The 21,676-nt window shown below is 31.2% G+C and overlaps 1 protein-coding gene across 6 annotated transcripts in view; it reads right to left on the reverse strand.

The window, feature by feature from the left end:
- Nucleotides 1–21,676, reverse strand: part of LOC114328837 (tropomodulin) — a 386,380-nt gene that overhangs the window by 265,002 nt on the left and 99,702 nt on the right. For 5 of the 6 annotated variants that reach the window (XM_050657613.1, XM_050657614.1, XM_050657611.1 and 2 more), the window contains exon 1: nucleotides 8,467–8,608. The exons of the other annotated variant lie outside the window; for it this stretch is intronic. In XM_050657613.1, the coding sequence (XP_050513570.1) occupies nucleotides 8,467–8,553 (87 nt within the window). In that variant the 5' untranslated portion in view covers nucleotides 8,554–8,608. Of the gene's footprint in view, nucleotides 1–8,466; nucleotides 8,609–21,676 lie in introns of those variants that run through there. 6 annotated transcript variants of the gene reach the window in all.

A 21,676-nucleotide genomic window follows, 5' to 3' on the forward strand; every position in this document is an offset into this window, starting at 1 on the left:
CAAATGAGCTATCACATGACCCCTATTTTCATTTAAAAAACCTCGATTACGTCATCATGCCCAGATGGATGACGTCACTAGTATGATATATATGTCAAAAAATCGGAATTTAAAAATAAAAATCGACCTGCTTCGGGATTTTTCCTTAATATCGCCGGTTTACCAAATAATGAATTTATGCGTTAATTTATGGACGCACTGTATAATTAAATAAATTATTACAAAAACGACTCTGCCGCCATTAACAAGAATAAAAAATACTATTTCTTCAAATAAACTTTTCTATCCCATACCTAGATTTTGTATCACATTGGAATTACTCAAATCGATTATCTATAACAAGAAATCAAACTGACTGGTAAAGTAGGTACGAAAGGCACAAAGAGTACCTACAGAGGAAGACATCCAGGCGAAAAGGATAAAATGTCAGATTTTTTCTCACGGCGCGATTGCTTCAGGGTTAAAGTCGCCGAGTTACGAAATAACGAATTTATTCCTTCCATATGCACCATACTGTATATACCACATTTTAGTGTTTTTTCTTAAAGAAGAAAAATACAACCAGTTATTAACAGAAGGAGAGTAGCATCCCGGAAAGTATTTTTTCTATGGATGCTATACAATGTGCAACTTCTCTCACTACTTACATACATTCAAAAACGAACAATTTCTCATGCAGTGAGAAAAGTCGGCCATTGCAGTGAGAAATATTTTTGCTCACGGGCTCTTGTACGGTTTTCCATATATGATCGCCGTTTCCATGGTAACATGCACAATACAAACACAATTAATGTTGTCGAATAAAATCTGCTGAAGCAAAACTTACCAGGAATTACCTTTCAAAACTGTTCGACAATAACTTTTAATTAGAATTTTAAATAAATAACGTAAGTATATAAATTTTATGAATAATAAATAGATGTACATGTATTTTACTTCAATTTATGCATATAATATAAGCACCTAAATTGTTTAATTTTGAAGTTTGAACTCTTGACAAAACCGCATCCAGAGAAAAAGAAAGAAATGTGTACAATACATGAGAAAATGATATAATTCTCCCTCGCTTGATTTGTGGCGCAACAAACTTCTGCGCTCGTGAGAAATATGTATTTTTTCTCACTTGTACAATACACTATTCTAGCTAGCGGTAAAACATAGTATAAACAATACATCACATCCCGTCTTTTTTTGAAGGTAAGAAATCTAAATATTCCTAATCTATTGTGGATATAATGTTTTTAATACTTATATAAAACTTGTCGGTTTGCAATTTAACTTATTTTAGAAAAAATAAAACACAAAGGAAAAGGCTTGCCAATTGTTTTGGCTACTTGTTGTAATTTCCACTAACAATTCACTACAAACACCACTCTCGACTTTCGTAATCCCTTCTGAACTTATTTTGGCGACAAAAACATCGGAAATCGAATAGTTTCTTATCATAAATCACAACCAATGGCATATTTACGTTGTGTGCAGTACATTTAATGTAAATACAAAGTGACACTGAGTAATAAGACACGAGCCGGTCATCGGCACTGTTTCTTGACAGTTTTATTTTCTTCAAACTGGCTGGAAATTTATTACCCGCAAGCTTCGCAATTATTTTAGACTAATTCGACTGCAGAAATATCACTTCTTGGATAAGATATCACCGATTCATTATTGCCTGTATACAGATTTGATAGAGACAACATAAAAGTATAGAAATGCTCAACTACACTTTTAGTCCAGAGAAATAAGGATTTTCTCAGGACACTCAAATATCCAGGTAGCTGACTACTTCTTTAGTTATTGTAGACCTATAGGAAGAAAACCTACCTGGCTTTTCATCGATTGTCATTTGTTTCGAGCTTCTGTCATGTGTTGTATAATCTGTATATAACATTAATATACACGGATTATACGACATTTGACAGAAGCTCGAAACAAATGACTGTGAATAAAAAGCCCTATTTCCTGCCTAGAGTTCGCGTCCGTTTTTTAATGATTAACAATTTTTTTATTAACCATTTTTTACCCCATTAAACAGCTAAATAGTTGACATAAAATTCCAAAATTTTATTTTTTAGAACATTGAAACAGCTTCAAAATGCCGATTTTAAATGTTAAAAAGTAAATTTGTTGTTTGGCAAATTGCAAAATAAATGAAAATGGATATTTGTTATTAATTTTTACTAAATTTAACTTTTTAGGAGAACATTGAATTTAAGCGAAAAGCAATGTTTATTTATCAAATACACATTTTTTTTTCTGTTTCATGACAGCAGTAGAATGTATTTTGAATTAAATAAATTACATACATTCTTCTTTTTGTGTCAGTTAATTTAATTCAAAATAATTTTTCTGTTTATTCGTAACGATAAAGTCAATAGTTTTTGAAATACTTGGAGTTGAAAATAAAACGACACAGCTATTTTGATTAATGTATTGTGCTCTTTCATTTTTAACTTCAAATATTTCGAAAACTAATTATTTTATCATTATAAATGAAGAGTATATTATTTACATATAAAGTATTGAAGAATCGAAATATTACACTAAAATAGCAATTCCGCCAATGGCGTAGAATTTTAGAAAAGTAAACCGTTCACTACCCCCTGTCGTACGCCTCTGGTAGTAGCCAGAAACATTATTTGCTAATTCATAATTTAGTAGGGTGTACGGTACCTACACTTTTTGCCAAGTATGACAAGGATATATCAAGTAGTTTTAAAGTACTGGGTAAAAATGTTTATTAAATTTTGAAACAAAATTTAAAAAAATGCGTTTTTCCAAATAACTTAAAAATTATTAGTGATACCAAAAATCTCAAACAATAAAAAAAGTCGGCTTTGCTTTTCTGATAAGATTTAGTGTTTCTAAATTTGCATACACTTGTGATTAGTGACTCGTTCAAGCCCTTTCAACTACAGCCCTTTCAAAAATAAGTACTTTGAACCAATGAAACTTACATATCATATTATAAACAATACAAACACGTGTTTAAAGCAACTTGTGAAGTGGTAACGATTAAGTTCAATTGAGATGCTAATTAGGAGGTGATTTTCCCGATTTTTTTACCAAGAATTTTCAAGTTTATTTTGAGCGTAACTAGCTTACTTCTTCATGCTAGAAATTTATTTTACAAAACAAAAATAAAGCTTTTTTTAAACACTTTAAAAAAGTTGTAACAAGTTTTCCCCAAAATTGCTAATTTTTTTGGTTATTTCACGTTGAAATATTCTATTTGTCATTTTACGAATATGAACCTATTATTCATTAGCTATAACTCTGCTTCTACTAGGTCTATTTTTATACAGGCTATATTTTTGGTAAGAATGTTTTTTCGACAAATTTCTTACTTTTTGAGTTATTTGCGATAAACCGTCTAAAAACGTGATTCTTTTGTTTAAAATGAACATACAGTGGAACCCCGATAAGTCGGCCCCCGATAACCCGGAAGTCCGGCTAACCCGGACCGATTTTCATCAGACAAAAATTTAACAAATAAACAATTTAACAATTTTATCAAATAAAAATGTATGTAGGCCAAATAATATTTCAGAGATAATGTGTATTTGTGTAATTTGAACACATAAGTACAATAGTAAAAATGATTCATGCACACGGCGGCAGCCAGAGCGACCGTCTCAGCTTATCGGAAAGAACAGACACCTGTCTGTATTCCTTTTTCTTTATTTATGTCAAACTGTCTTAGCATTGTTTAAAAAAGACGTGACTATTTAAAAATTCTTGTATTGTGTGTAGTACAGCCTATTAATCACTTCCGTTCTGTAATGTAATCGTGCTTCAGATTGTGTTTGCTTTGTCTACATAATGGTAACAAAACGTAAAAATGTTGCAGTGACAATGGAAAAGAAACTAGAAACATTAAGTAGGATTGATAAAGACGAATCTTTAAAATAAATTTATTGCAGCATCATAATATGATATTATGCTACCATAGGTCTGGATCCCGCGTATGAAAAAAAAGTTGATTAATAGCAAGCTAAAAATTTATTAATAGCTTAAGGGTGTCTAATCGGATAAACTTTGATATATGAGAACACTGGAACAGGGGCAGTTTTAATTGTGGAACAGGTCAAATATTTGGAACGGTCAGAACACGAAAATGGCACATTTGTTTTGTCCGACAGAACAGACATAAACTCTCCGAACAGAGATTAAACTCTCATGCAAAAATCAGACTGCTATTTATCACCTGTCATAATTCCTGTCATTTGACATATTCTACATGTTCCACTCATTAAAACGCCAATTTGGTGATAAATAGCAGTCTGATTTTTGCATGAGAGTTTAATCTCTGTTCGGCGAGTTTAAGTCTGTTCTGTCGGAAAAAATACATGTGCCGTTTTCGTGGTCTGACCGTTCCAAATTTTTAACCTGTTCCACAGTTAAAACTTCCCCTGTTCCAGTGTTCCCATATATTAATGTTTGTCCGACTAGACACCCTTAAGCTAATAACAAATTTTCAGCTTGCTATTTATCAATTTTTTTTTGTACGCAGGATCCAGACCTACCATATTATGGTGTCGGTACATCTCTACAGTATGACTGAGTTTTTTACCAAGAAATGAACAAAACTCTACACTCTATACAACTATACGTAATTTAGATGTGTACTGTGCATATGTGTTTCATGTTTTTGTAATTGTAATGGAGGTTATTTATTAATTTTTACTGTATTCTCCGGCTAACCCGGATTTTCGATAACCCGGATCGGCCGTGGTCCCGATTAATCCGAGTTATCGAGGTTCCACTGTATTTACTCGCAAATAACTCGAAAAGTATTGACTTGGTGAAAAAACTCTATAGAATAAAATTAGTTATAGTATAGTTAAAATTAGTCAGTTTATCCACTTTCGGACATATTTTGGACGTATAGTTTTTCACCCCCGAGAATGGGTGAAACTCACCCCAGACCAAAGCACACCTCAGCACAATATCACTTTTATTCTTTGACTTGTTAGCTATGTGTCTGCCAAATTTCATGTCAATCCAAGCGGTTCTTTAAAGTTTAGAGGTTTTGCAACATTTTACAGTCAGCGAACGGACTATTAGGACGTAGATCTTTGTTATCATATCATGTTGATCACTTTATCATATCATATTACCACTCACTCGATTTGGATTGTAATTTACGAATCAATGAAATATTTATTTTTCTTATAGACTCTTAGTGTTTTTTCTAAATACCACCACTTTTGTTTACTTCTTTATGTCTAATTTAAGCACCTAGCAAATCTGTGAAAATATATATATAGATTTGCCTTAAAAAGGGACAATTTTCTAACAAATTCTACGTCTACATCATATGACTTACTTACAAAATTGCAAACAAAATATTTTCGCAAAGTGGATTCGAATTAATAGCCCGATTTCCGAATCAAACACGCGGACACATTTATGATAAATAACCCGAGCGAAATATTTATTTCTCTCATGCATTTCTACTAAAATATCTCGAAAAATATGTTCGTATTGGTGTTGATGTACTTTATGTTTTAATGCTTGAACAAAACGTATCAGTGCTGCTTATGTTTGCCACTATCTTCAAAATGATTGATGTATTTTGTGTTTGAGTATAAAACTATGTAAAATTCTTATACAGGGTGTCCAGAAACTCTTCTGGCAGAAGAAACCTGGAGATTCCTCCGATAAGTTTAAGACAATTGACCTAGTCTGAAAATGGGAGTTAGAGCTCTTTGAAGATGGCGCCTTGTAATTAGTTTTTTAATACCCCCAGAACGCTTCTATTTAAAACAACGAAAACTGGTATTTAAAAAATTATACGTTTATTTATCTTCCAGAGATAAATCGATTCCATCAATTGCAAATACCGGTAAGAGGCATCCGTTTTGCCTAGGCCAACGGTTATTTTATCGCATAACTGTTTTATTTTTACTTTTAGACATTTTTGACGGTACTTACCATTACTTTGGATTAATAAATTGTGAGGTATTCTAGTACTAAAAGGTATTCTTGCTTTAAGTCGGTAGGATATACAGTTTTGTAGAAAAATCGATTTGAAAATTTTTCGTTTTCCGAAATTAAAAAAAAATGGAAAAAAAATTTCAAAAAAGAACGGTGTATTTTACCGATTTAAACCAAGAGTAACCTTTACTACTAGAATACCTCATAAATTCATAATCTAGTGTCAAAAATGCTTAAAAAATAAAGACAAAATGTTATGCGATAAAAATAACCAATGGCCTACCCAAAACGGAGGCATATGACCGGTGCTATAAATTCGCAATTGATGAAATCGATTTAGCTCTGGAAGATAAATAAACGTATAATTTTTATATACCAGTTTTCGTTTTTCTAAATATTTTTTTTTTTTAATTTTTTGAACAGAAGTTGTTGGTTTAATGTCTGACTATTACCATGCAGTTCTTACATTCACGTATATCTTCTTTTCTTGTCATGAAATATTCTATTTGAGATTGGTTTTGTGTCCACTTTTGAATCTATGATGATCTAATAATCTAATCTAAAGCATACATGCTAACAAAAACAATTAACATACACCATAAATGTGAAAAAGAAACAGTTCCAAAAGAATTTTTAATTGAAAACTTATGTTATTTCCTTGTTATAACATCTGGGCAAAAACCTGGCGCACTAACCCTATGAAGAGGTACTTGTGCATGTGCAATTCTGGTATTAAATGCTCAGTTCTTGCAACAAAAAGAAGATGCAAAATATCTGAAAATCCATCTCGACCGGCGATAAACTTGGAGGAAACATATATTTGCTAAGAGAAAGTAACTGGCCTCAAAACTTAGCAAATTGTATTGGACCTTAGGTCGTTAATCACAATTAACAGTTATCAATCAATTGCTAATTTACAAAGTCATCCTAAAGCCAACATGAAGCTACAGAGTTAATGTTGTTCTGAAGCTATTTCCTTGTGGCATTTTTATAATTAAATAGTTAGATGTCAATAAGCCACAATTAAATTTTTTTTTTATTTTTTTTTATTTATTTATTTATTGCTTATTTACAATCTACTTCAATACAGTAATAAGTAAATATAATGTATGTTCTTGGCTTGTGGCAGGTGTCGTCCATTGACGACTCTCTGGAATTTACCTAGCAGCTAGGTCTTCTGGCCAAAGTCTTTTCAGACGTCTGTCAACCAGTGGGGGGTTGAATAATTCATCTATGAGATGGTTTGGATGGTCTGTGCTGCGATTCATGTACCTTCTGGAGTGGTCAGCAATCACATCATTGATGAAGGGGATGTTGAGGTCTGCATGAAGGGTTTGGTTTGACACATACCATGGGGCTTTAGCTAAAACAACAATTAAATTGAAAAAAAAAATAATTTTATTTATTAAAAATAATTTTTTTTTCAATTTAATTGTGGTTTCCCATCTAAATAGTTTAACTACAGAATGAAATTGTGAAGGACAGCATCCCGTTCAAATATCAAAATCCTAAGCGACCACCACACTCTCGGGGAAGTTACTTCGCCAAATTTGACCGAAGTCCGAAGTACCGTCACTACACACTCGTTCTACTTCGCGAGGAACTTAAATAACTAGTGAAGCGGTAACGATTAATTTTATTTCTTCTTCAAGTGCCATCTTCGTTCCGAAGGTTGGCGATCATCAGGACTGTACGTATTTTCGAAACTGCTGACCGAAACAATTCGTTGTTGCTACAGCCTAATTTTATTTCGGAAGATAAATAGAGGGTGATTTTTGCGATTTTTTTACCAAAAAAATAAAAAGGACCAACAATATTTTGAACGTAACTCACTTACTTTTAATACTAGAAGTTTTTTAAAAAACAAAAATAAACCTTTTTTTAAACACTTTAAAAAAGTTGTAAGGAGTTTTCCCCGAAAAGTGCTCCGTTTTTGTTTATTTGTCGTTGAAATATTCGATTTGTAATTTGACGAATAAGAACCTAGTTTTCATTAGCTACAACTCTGCTTCTTCTAGAGTCATATGTCTAGAGTCTTTATGCATACATGGTTTTTTTCATTTTTTTTTATAAGCTATATATTTTGCTAAGAATACTTTTTTCCCTAAAATACTTACTTTTTGAGTTATCTGCGAAAAAAAGCCCAAAAACATGTTTATTTTTTGTTAAAAATGACCATATTCACTCGCAAATAACTCAAAAAGTATTGACTTAGTGAAAAATCTCAATAGATCAAAAGTTTCTTAGAATTAGGCATTTTATCCAATTCCAGACTTATTTTGAACGTATATTTTTTCACCCTGAGAACATATTTTTCACCCCGTATTTCCCAATTTTTGTAAAATGGAGGGGATGTATAATTGTAAACTTTTTCTTATATAATAATTTTTAACTACCTATTCCCAAATTTTCATCCTTCCTTTATTTTTTTAGAGGTTTTCGTAAAATTTTGTGTTCTTTGATCGAGCTAATTGTAAAATTTACAGATTGCAAATTAAATGGGATGTTTATTAAAAACAAACTTGCCTTATAAATCATCCTGGCAACCATCCTGATCTTTTTAGTTTTCTTCACTTCTTCGTCACTTGTGCACTCACAACTTAACAAAACCATATTGCGCCACTATTAAACTCGTTTGTGTTCATCCAGTTTCGATCTCGTAACCACCACTAGGAAGCCGACAAGGGCATCCATGTTTTTATACGTATATTTAGCATTTACGTAAACCAAAATAATTTACATTGCACGGGGATCTGGCGTTTTCCATTCCATGTAAACAAATCATGGAGAGGTTGTATTTCTTTCAGTTGTAATCGTTAATACGGCTCTGATTTTCTGACAAGTCTGTTTTTCTGTCAGGTTTATTGTATACACGTACCTTGGCAGAGGAAAGTTCGTAGATTTTAAACAAGTGCATGATATTTATTGCATTTTAAGGATGCATAAGTTTGTTATTTAACACGACGTAGCAAACAACTTGTTTAAAAATGCATCAGTATTGTAAATATCGTGAAAGAATTAGACGGAGAGCTAGAGCCGAAAAATCATTGTCATAAGTAATATGGAGCTTTTCCTGTGAAATGTGTCTATTGTATATTGACAATTATGACCCCTTTCAGGAGGTTCAAAATAGGAGGTTTTCACCTCCTATTTTGTTAAACCTCCATCGATTTGCATCAAAATTGGTGACTAGTTAGAGCATACCTCAAGAAATAAAACTGATTTGGTGCCAACTTGCACTTTTACCCTGGCGGTGAATACCACCCCTTCCCGCGGGTGAAAACAATTTTATTAAAAATAATCCCACAAATCGATAGAGGAACAAATTTTAAGTAAAATTTGTTATATCATGTTATTAAAATAAATCAATACTTTTTGAGTTATTAAAGATCAATGATTTGTGTATTTAAGAGCATATGCGTGACTACGGATGATAAAAATAGGCTATTAATTATGTTCAAAATAAGAGAACTAAAAGGAACTACAACGTTAACGGGATTTTATTGTCTCATATAGTCAATAGACCTCTAAGTTTTAAAAAACCGCGGAGTGCTACCATTTAAATGGGTGCGTTTTTGAGAAATGGGTGAATTAGTCCCTAGGCACAGGTTGAATTAGGGTGAGTGCTATGCATTTTTGGTACAAAGACGTCTACAGGAAAATTGTTCCAGGTTAAATTTACTATCGAAATATTACATTTAAAAGTCAAAAATATTTTTACTTACAAAAATATATTCAAAAGAAAAGCAAAAAAACAACACGAAAGGAAGCAATTTTGTTTTTTGCCCCATAACTTCTTCCCACGGGGATATAGGTATAGACATTGCTTCAGCAGAAATTAACTTACATTCTTTTTCTTTAAAATGCCGTTTAGCCAAAGTCTCTAGAATTTATATTTTTCGAAATAGGATTTTTCAAATTGCGCCGCTCACGGCATTTTTGGACCATTTTCCCCAATATTTCGCAAACATTGTTCTGTAACTTTTTTTTACGCATTTCTAGGTATATGCAATGGTACATTTATTAGAAAGAGGGGTCAATTACCTTTAAAATGGTCTATTATATAAGGTTGCTTGCCTATTTTGAAGCAAGTTCTGCTTTTTCAAGGTCTCATACTTTTAATGATTTTTGATATTTTTTATGATTATTTTTTAAATTTCTTCTTATGACTTCTTTTCTTATACATTTAGGGATATACATTGTATAATAGAAAACAGCATATTTTCTTTACTTTAAAATGGGGTATTCCAAAAAAATCTAATACTATTTTTAAACAAGATATCCGTAGGATATCCAGGAGTATCCGTAATTTGAAAAAAATTTAAAATTTTTAATTTTTTTTAATTGGAAGAGTATAATTGCATATTAAAATATAATATTTAATTCCAAATAATTTTTCTTTATAACATTTTTCGATATTGTGAAATATAAAGTTACTTTACTCCTGAGCAAATTCATATTGTTTAACATACCTCGTACACTATTAATAAAATTTTATATCTGATGATCGCATTTTAGGTTTCAGACTAGGCAGAGCATTTTATAAAGAATAACTTTTTTTCATAAAATTAATACTAAAAAAGTTTTCCATATGGTTCCAACTATTGCATGTGTATATGTCACAGTTTGAAAAAGCATATCTTGTTTAAAAATAGTACACCATTTTTAAGTAAAGAAAATGAGCTTTCCTTTTTATCACACAATACATATACTCAAATACACAATAAAAATAGTTATAATGAGAAATTTAAAAATAATCGTAAAATATATAAAAAATCATTAAAAGTATAAAATTTTGAAAAACCATATCTTGCTTAAATATAGCCATACGGCCTTCTACGATAGAACATTTTAAAGCCAAATGACTTCTCTTTCTACTAAATGTACCATTGTGTATACCTAGATATGCATAGAAAAAAGTTACAGAACAATGTTTAAGAAGTAACAAGGAAAATATCCCAAAATCGCTGTGAGTGGCGAAATTTGAAAAATTATCTTTTGGAAATTGCAAATCACAGGGACTTCTACCAAACGCCATTTTAAAGAGGAAGGATGCAAGTTTTTTTTCTGTGAAGCAATGCCTATACCTATATCCCCGTGGAAAAAAGTTATGGGACAAAAAACAAAATTGCTATCTTTCATGTTTTTTTCTTGCATTTCTATTGGATATATTTTTGTAAAAAAACATGATTTTGACTTTAAAATATGATATTTCGATAGTAAATTTAACCTGGAATAATTTTCATATAGATGTGTTTGCACTAAATGTGCATATAACTCACCCTAATTCGCCCTGTGCCTAGGGACTAATTCACCCCTTTCTCAAAAACGCACCAATTTAAATGGTAGGACTCCGCGGTTTTTTCAAATATAGAGGTCCATTGACTATATGAAACAATAAAACCCTGTTAACGTTGTAGTTCCTTTCTAAAATACATAATCAATAGCCTAAAAGAACATATTAATTAATTGTATGTTAGTAAAATATTATTTTTATATTATTTCGATATTTAATTGAATTTTTTCTATCAATATAGACTGAATATGCCCAGAAACTGGGGGTGTCCAATAATGGGTACATTTGACGTATTCGAATACACTTTTGCTAAATTTATAATATCGAAATTATTATTATAATTAATTATTATATAATATAAAAATAATATTTTAGTAACCTACAATTAATTAATATGTTCTTTTTATCATCCGTAACTTCACGCATAGGCTCTTAAACAGACAAATCTTTGATCTTTAATAACTCAAAAAGTATTGATTTATTTTAATAACATGATATAACAAATTTTACTTAGAATTTGTCCCTGTATCGATTTGTGGGGTTATTTTTAATAAAATAGTTTTCAGCCGTGAGAAGGGGTGGTATCCACCCCCAGGGTAAAAGTGCAAGTTGGCACCAAATCATTTTTATTTCTTGGGGTATGCTCTAACTGGTCACCAATTTTCATGCAAATCGATGGAGGTTTAACAAAATAGGAGGTGAAAACCTTTAAAGACTACACCAACTTTCCCCTTTCATCCCTTATTGCTACTTCCTGTATCCACTGAGGTGTCAGCCTAAAAGGGGTCATAATTATCAATACACAATAGACATATTTCACATGCCAAACTCCATATTACTTATGACGATGATTTTTCGGATTTAGCTCTTAGACTATATATATATATATATATATATATATATATATATATATATATATATATATATATATATATATAGGAAACCAATACGCAGGAACATACAGTATATATTTAAATTGTATTTCATATAATCCACTTCTTTTATATCCACTGGACATAGATAACCCTTGTTTGTATCCAAAGTTCTCGGTCGTATGTTGTGTCATTTTCTACGAAAATCCCCCCGAAAGTTAGAAAAAGGGTAAAAATTATGGGTGATTACAAAAAATATCCTTGACGTCATTTTTAAGTAAATTTAAATATTCAAATATAAAGAAAATATACAAGCCAGACGATTTGTGAGGGCTTTAACTCCGCAATATGCTTACATGGGCGCCCCAGGATTATTTTCATCTGAACTGCATGGGACTGCATCTGAATCTGTACATACTATTAACCAGTATAAAATATACAACTATACTTGTATAGCTATGTACTTTTCTTCCGGAGAGGGGGGTGCAATTGCTATTTTGACAGGGTATGTTTTAATATTAAAAATAAATATTCTAAAAAAGACAGGTTTTTTTTGGTTAAATTTTCTACCCGTGAGGTGATCAAAAAAATTACACGTGCATGTGAATGAAAAGCGCTATAGGTAAACTGCAGTGTGAGAAAAAGCGTATAGTATACTGATAGCTGTTTGTGTCAGCTGAATATTAAAAAATACCCTGTCAAAAATAGCAATTGCACCTCCCTGTCCGGAAAGAAATTACATAGCTATAGTCCGTCCGCTATAACTTTTCCCATGCAGTACGATTCATTTTCAATCAAATTAAGTCAAAACATAAATTGAAACGAACGTCGATGTGTATATACATTTTGTATACTGTATACTATATACTACACACATCGGCGTACGTTTCACTTTCTGTTTTGACTTAATTTGATTGAAAATGAATCGTACCTCATGGGAAAAGTTATAGCGGACGGACTATATACATGTATAGTTGTATATTTTATACTGGTTAATAGTATGTACCGCTTCAGATGCAATCCCCTGAAGTTCAGATGCATCCCCTGAAAATAATCCTGGGGCGCCCATGCAAGCATCTTGTAGAGATAAAATCTTTGGCAAATTGTCTAGCTTGTTTATTTTCTTTATATTTGAATATTAAAATTTACTTTAAAGTCACCTCAAAGATGTTTTTTGTAATAATAATTTTTACTCTTTTTTTAACTGAGGGGGGATTTTTGGGGAAAATACCGCTACCCTCCAGCCAAACCGGCATTTTTGTATTAAGCTACCATGGAAGAGTTTCCTGAAAAATGTTCAGATTGGCTAAAATACCTACCCAAAAATGTCTGACAACTCTCGGACCATTAGCCCGACCACAGAAAATAGGATAAGAGCAAAGGAGTAGAATGCAAAAACATGGAGTTGGTTCCAGTTTACTCCACTTAGCCTCTTTTACTCAAATCAGACTCCCACCATCACGTGGGTACCCTCTACTTACATCATTGTCAACTTCTTCCATAAAACAAATGTTGTCATGTATTTCCAAATCGAGTATAAATCGTTATATCGTTCTTTTAATGCAAATATTGGAGCATGATAATAATAAAAAGGGTGCAAACATCTTAAATGTAAATTCTTTATGCGTACACAACAAACTAACCTTATTTTTCCCGTTTTCTCGAAAAGAAGTCGAAGTTCCTTCAAAATGGAAGCCATCTGATCGTTGAACTGTTAAGATTCCATGACTCAATTACTCTCAAAAGCGTGATTTATTCACCGTTAAATCACTCGAGCACGTTTAATGTTATGACTACCGTTTGTGCATTTGCATTTGAAAAGTTTGTTTCAAGATTTCACAATTCAGTGTTAGCAGCCGACTTGAAAAGCTTCCCATCGATCACTCACACCTGGCTTGTCCCAATTTGCCCGTTTGTTCGCCTATTATTTGCAGAAAATGTAAAATTACAAGTAGTTGGACAAAAAGGACTATAAAAAATAAAACAGTATGATTTTTTAAAGGAATTGTAAACAGAAAAACTTTAATACAGATAGTCACAAAATAATACAAAACGAAATATGGAAGTGAAAAGCTTTCCAATATATCTTCGTTATCGATTTATTGTGCGAAATATAATTATTGTGCGAACAGAAAAACAGAATACTTCGGCCATATAATTAGAGATTAAATACCATCTACTTCGCCTTATACACTCACCGGCACAAAATACCGCCACCCAAAATTTTTGATTAAGTTTGACAATCTATAACTTTATTATTTGTACTCCGATTTTCAAGATTCTTGCATCAGTTTGTAGGTACATGTATTGATGTCGTTTTTTATTATTCCGGTAACAAAAATTTTTGCTTAGATGGCATTATACGGGGGTGAATTGAGGCGTTGTATTTTCTCTTAACTTTAAAAAATTCTGTGGAAAATTTTTGAGGGCTGATTTTATTTCATACTCCTTTTGTATTATCCTAGAAGTATCACTAAGTTGTTTTTTGAATTATCCAAATATCTCTTTTCTTGTAGGAGCTGTAAATAAAAACACTGCTTTGAAGGTTTTTTTTTAATTAAAAATATCAAACTCACTAAAAAGAACAAAACAAAACAAAATTAACAACAAAACCAAACAATTCAATAGCGGGTATGTCCACCTCTTGCAGCAACAACTGCTCGCAATCTTTTTGGCGTCGAATAAAGATTTTGCCTCGGGAATAGCCCGATATTCCTCTACCAGGGCCATAACTGTACCACATTTTCTGGAGGCCTAGGATGACGGCGAATAGCCTTTTTTAATTCATCCCATAAATACTCAATAGGATTGAGATCTGGGCTGCATGCGGGCCATTCTAATCTTATCAATCCAACCTCTATTTTATGAGTCAATTAGTGTTTATATTTCTAACGTGCTATGTACTAAGAGTATAAGTCATAAAAACGATTTTTCGGTATTCTTCCATATTTTGAATTATATAATTAATAAGGTATTACCAAAGTAGAAAGTAAAATAAATAATTACTAATTTATTAATCATATTTCGTCACCATTTTGATATTTAGTTGTAATATTTATTTAATCAGTGGTAAAAAAGACTTTGAAAAGTCCTAATAAAAAATTTTTCATTTTTGACTTATACTTTTAATACATAGCACCCTAGATTTACAAAAAATGGTACAGCTCTTACAAGAAAAGATATATTCGGATAATTCAAAAAACAAAACTTTAGTGATGCCTCCGGGATAATATGACAGTACTATGAAACAAAATCAGCCCTCCAATTTTTTCCACAGAATGTTTTAAGGTTAGGAGGAAATACAACACTTCCATTCACCCCCGTATAATGCAATGCAAGTAAAATTTTTTATTACGGAATAATACCAAATAATATCAATACATGTACCTACAAACTGGTGCAAGAATCTTGAAAATTGGAGTACAAATAATAAAGTTATAAATTATCAAATTTAATCAAAAAATTTGGGTGGCGGAATTTTGTGCCGGTGAGTGTATAATGTAGTAAGATCAGAGGAAGACAGAGTGCTAAAAACAGTGTTCTTCGAGAGACCAGACGGTAGAAGATCAGTGGGCCGTCCCAGAAAAAGATGGAAGGATGATGTTGAAACCGATCTATCTAGGATTGGGGTACAACAATGGCAAATCGAAGCGCAAGATCGCAGACGATGGAGGGCCATAGTGGATGCGGCGAAGACTCACCCCGAGTTGTAAAGCCAGTCAAGAAGAAGAAGAGTGTATAATACAAGGAAAAGTTGAGGGAAGCAACTGGACCGGGCAAAATCCCAGTTGAACCCTTAGAAATGATAAAAGAAGAGAAATGGAAAGTGAAACTTAAGTGGCAGCAAACATCCAGATATATTGTAAGTTGTCTTAATACTATTATGTACCTACAATTATCTCCCAAAGTGGAGTAATCTACGGGCTATCTACGTCAACCGTTTCTTCATCTTAGGCCAGGGTAATAAGACAAAAATATACCCTGTTCGTGACACTTCATTAGCCAGGGTACTGAAGCGTTTTTTCGACAGGTTATACCTATAGGAACAAATTATAACTATTTCCTGCGTAGGATCTGGCGGCCATTTTTATTTATAAACTATTAACAGTCAAAAAATGGCATTTCCCCTTTTTTTTTCAAATCAACGGAAAACAGTGAAACTTATAATTTTTTTAGTACAAATATCTTCGAGATTAGCGAAAAAGCTTTAAAATAACGTATTACAAAGTTTGATATACTCATTTATTGTTAATATAATTCCGAAAAAATTTCGGAATTGCAAAAAAAGATATTTTCTCAATAACTGTTGTAAAAATTAGTGTACAGCTTTGAAATGTTTGTCAAATGAGGGTTCTTTGGTGCTTAATATGTGATAAAAATGTCAAAGCGATTCATTCAATTGTTTAAATTTTATTCAAATTGTTTTCCCCAGAGAGCATTTTTTTGCAATAACATAAGTCAGAAAAAAATCACCTTAGAACCATTCCACAGGTGTCAAATAGTCAAATGAAAGAGCATGAGCAACATTTTCAACATGGTTTAAAAAAGTGAATAAAAAATGCATTTATTAGTAATAAATAATTATGCAAAAGTATCGTCCATTTTCCTTTATAAACTTTTTGAATAACTTTTTCCAAAAAAATTAACTTTTTTATCCTGTTTTAAGTGCACAACTACCAAGTAATGTTATCTATATCATAATTGATAAAAAATTGTAATAAATATGTATAATCTCTTATATAACAATAAAAAGTTTATAAGGAAAGATTTACGATACTTTTGCATAATTATTTATTACTAATAAATGCATTTTTTATTCACTTTTTTAAACCAATTTGAAAATATAGCTCATGCTCTTTCATTTAACACCTGTGGAATGGTTCTAACGTCATTTTCTTCTGACTTATGTTATTGCAAAAAAAATGCTCTCTGGGATAAACAATTTAAATAAAATTTAAACAATTAAATGAATCGCTTTGAAATTTTTGTCACATATTAAGCACCAAAGAACCCTTATTTGACAAAAATTTCAAAGCTGCACACTAATTTTTACAACAGTTATTGCAAAAATAATTTTTTGAAGATATTCTTCTTTAGCGGCGAATCGATTGAGGGTAAAATTTGATTATACGGGCTCTGATTGGGTGTTGAAATTTTGAAATGATCTGTCAATAATTGTTCAATATCGAGGTTATCGGTAAACAAAAATATTGTATAATATTAGTTTTTATTGATGTGTGGACAGAAATACAATCAAATTTATAATTATAGTGACTTTTTAAATAGTTTTGAAAAGCCGCAGGTACGTAATTCTAAATGTTTCAGTTGGAAATACCTAATAGTTTCAATACCTATCTATTTGGAAAATGTAAACAAAATAATGTAGTTACCTATTAGTAGGCAATGCTTTAATTTATATAATCTGATTACGAACAAACTTTCTACAAATCTTCATCTCATATATCGTTTTCTTACTCTATATTTTGTTGTATTTTATTTCGACAAAAATCAAACTAATAATTTTATTAAATTCATATAAATTTATGGTGTAAACGTTTAGTTTGTGTATATTCCCACATGACGTATACGAGAGTTTGGTGCAGTTTGAAATGGCGTCAACTTTCGTACGGCGCGGTAGACGTGAAGTGGGTTCAAGCCCCAAGCAAGTTATTATTTTTTTATTTTTTTTTATAGATTTTATGATTGTAAGTATGTTATTATATAATTTTTGAAGATATTCTTCTTTTTTGAAAGTGGTAGATAAGAAAGTTAGTTTGATTTTTAAATAAAATAAGTACAAATAACCTTTTAAGTATATTTACTTCGTTTAAATTAACTATTATATAATAGAAGAATATCTTCTCACGTGCGTACAAAGTACACACACATTCTTTTTTTGCAATTCCGACCTTTTTTCGGAATTATATTAACAATAAATGAGTATATCAAACTTTGTAATACGTCATTTTAAAGCTTTTTCCATAATCTCGAAGATATTTGTACTACAAAATTATAAGTTTCACTGTTTTCCATTGATTTGAAAAAAAATGAAAATGCCATTTTTTGACACTTAATTGTTTATAAATAAAAATGGCCGCCAGATCCTACGCAGGAAATAGTTACAATTTGCTCTTATAGGTATTACCTGTCGAAAAAACGCTTCAGTACCCTGGCTGTTCAAGTGTCATAGAAAAAACCTTATTACCCTGGACTATCTGTGGTAAGGTTAACTACCGATGTTTCAGTTCTACCAAATGAACAGTTATTTCTTCAATATAAACGTTCAATCATTAGTTAAGAACTTTCAATTAACAAAATTATTAACAAAAATATTAATTACAAACATTCACATTATGTAGGAACATTCATTATTTAATTAAAAGCAGTATTATTGGCCTGGCCCTGGAAGTATTTGAGTATGCAAAACCTGAGGACCGGCAACAAACTATGGTCAGATTCTTTTAATACCTGAGACCTTGAACAATGAAAAACTGAATCTTGCCGGAAGGTGCCATGGTGCCTTGTTACCCCCTCCCTATCCTTTGTTAAGGGCAGATAAAAGAGATTTTTCGCAAACCAAAACATTTTTTTGTATTTTTTGGGTCATTCTAAGCAAAAAATGTTCTTACAAGTTTTTTGGTAGGATGCATAGCTTTCGAGATAATAACGGTTAAACTTTCAAAAAATCGAAAACTTGCAATTTTTGAACCCAAATAACTTTTGATTAAAAAATAAAATAGCAATTCTGCGTACAGCATTTGAAAGTTCAAGTCAAACTATACCTGTTTTGATTATTTCCATTGCTAAAAATTAATTTTGTTATTGTTAAACAAAGCTATAAACAACAAGCTGAAAATACGAGCATTATCATAACGAAAACTTTGTTTATTTGCTTATTTTAATTCATAATATGGAAAATTGCTATTATGAAAAGTTGTTTAGAATTAAAAATTATTTTTAAATGTGGAATTATAATCATTCTAATTTAAATATTGTGATCTATAAAGGTACTTTACTATTATGGTTGCATAATAAATCTTAGACCATGAAGAGCTTTTTATAAAGAATAACTTTTCTTCGTCAAATTAAAAATAAAAGAGTTATAAATGAAAATGTTGTTGGTATCCATAATTTGAGAAAAATCTTCAAATATTTTTTCCATTAGAAGGATATAATTGCACATATCAGACCATAATTTTTTATTCCACACAACATTTCATATAGGTAGTTGGTTCGCTAAACTCAAACACAACTGGCTAGTGATTTTAGTCAGTAAATTTGCAAATTTGGCAAAAAAATAATTACTAAATAGTTAATAATTACTAAATAATTAGTAATTTTGCCAATTTTGGCAAAATTGGCAAAAAAAACAAAAAAATTACCTACTAAAATCACTAGCCAGTTGTGTCTGAGTTTAGCGAACCGACTATAATAACAATTTTCATTTCATAACAAATGGAACAGTCCATTTATCATTAGGTACTCCCATTAGAAAGGAGGCCGTATACTCGTATAAACCTTTTTAAAATTGTTAACAAATTATTGCTTTTAAAATATACTCAAATTATATTTTTGAATATCTTATTTATTTTATATAATAATTAAATTCACTATCAAATGTCATTGATATTTTATTAATACTTAATTTAAAATTTAATTTGACATTCACGAGGTGTCAATCTCAAATGTAAATAACCTATGCTTTGCTTAACAAATTCAGATTAAACAAGCTGAAAATGCGAGCATTATCATAACGAAAACTTCGTTTATTTACGTATTTTAATTCATAATATGGAAAATGGCTATTATGAAAAGTTGTTTAGAATTAATAATTATGTTTTAATGTGCAATTATATCATTCTAATTTAAATGTTATGAAATAAAGGTACTTTACTTTTGATCGAATTTCATATTTTTTATATACCTCGTATAAAATTAATAACATTTGATATATGATGGTTGCATCATAAATCTTAGACCATGAAGAGCTTTTTATAAAGAATAACTTTTCTTCGCCAAATTAAAAAAAAAAGAGTTATAAATGAAAATGTTGTTAGTATCCATAATTTGGGAAAAATCTTCAAATTTTTTTTTCCATTAGAAGGATGTAATTGCACATATCAGACCATAATTTTTTATTCCAAACAATATTATTTCATATAGTCGGTTCGCTAAACTCAGACACAACTGGCTAGTCATTTTAGTCAATAATTTTGCCAATTGGCAAAAAAAAATAATTACTAAATAGTTAATAATTACTAATTAAAAAATAACTACTAAAATCACTAGCCAGTTGTGTCGAGTTTAGCGAACCGACTATAATAACAATAATTTTCATTTCATAACAAATGGAACAGTCATTGTCATCAAATGTCATTGATATTTTATTAATATTGTACTTAATTTAAAATTTAGTTTGACATTCACGAAGAGTCAAACTCAAATGTAAATAACCTATGCTTTGCTTAACAAATCGAGATTAAAAAACTAAATAGCCTACTTACTAGCAACGATTTCAGCTGACGTTTAGTGTGTCGGAAGAAAATAAAAGGATTGTGACGTCACATTTTAGACTTTGAGGTCGATTATCTCGAAGACGGTTAGAGATATCGAAATGCCGTTTTCAGATTTGGATTCAGAAGAAAAAACTGCATACAAATTCATCAATAAATCTGCTCTAAGTATTGCAGGAACGGCAACGCAATAACACACAGACTTTGCGAATTTATAAACGAAAGGTTTTCGTTGAAAATAGTGCTTGAGTGATGTTTTCAGCGCATCTCTCATTTATGGTAGGGGAGCTCAAGCGGGGATTTTTGCAGTTACTCGAGCGCGTCAGAGTATCACATGGGGAGAAACCTTTTATCCTGTAAATGTACCTCTACCATATATTTGCTCTTAATACAGGGGAGTTCGTTAAGGGGGTCTGAAAAAAATATATCCTCAGAAAAACTCGAAATCGGAAGATTAATATAAGGTAAGTGCAAAACAGTGTATACCTATTTCAAAAATCTGACGATTTGAGCGGGGCGTAAGGAAATGGGAGAGTCACAAAGTTTAAAAAAAAAGCGAATATTTCGTGAAATGAACGTCATATCAAAAAACGAAAAAATACGTGCTCAATATTTTTCAAAAATCTATCGAATGATATCAAACACGACCCCCCAACGGAGAGGGTGAGGGATAAATTAAAAATTTTAAATGCGAACCCCGCGATATTTCGCGAAATGAACATCAGATCAAAAAACTACAAAATACACGTATTCAATATTTTTGAAAAATCCATCGATTGGCACCAAACACGAACCCCCACGGAGGTGGGGTGGGGGTTATTTTAAAATCTTAAATAGGGGTCCCCAATTTTTAGTCCAGATTTGGATTCTATACGTAAAAATAAGCAACTTTAATTCGAGACATTTTTCGAATTACGGATAGATGGCGCTTTAATCTGAAAAAACGATTGTTGGAAATGAAAAATTATATTAAAAAAATGTCCCCGCTAAAATGGAAAACTTTACTTTTTTTGGTTTTAGGACCTACTCTTCACAACCCAATAGGTCCCCATAAC

This window comes from Diabrotica virgifera, chromosome 8, assembly GCF_917563875.1.
Source record: "Diabrotica virgifera virgifera chromosome 8, PGI_DIABVI_V3a".
NCBI classification, from domain to species: Eukaryota; Metazoa; Arthropoda; class Insecta; order Coleoptera; family Chrysomelidae; genus Diabrotica; species Diabrotica virgifera.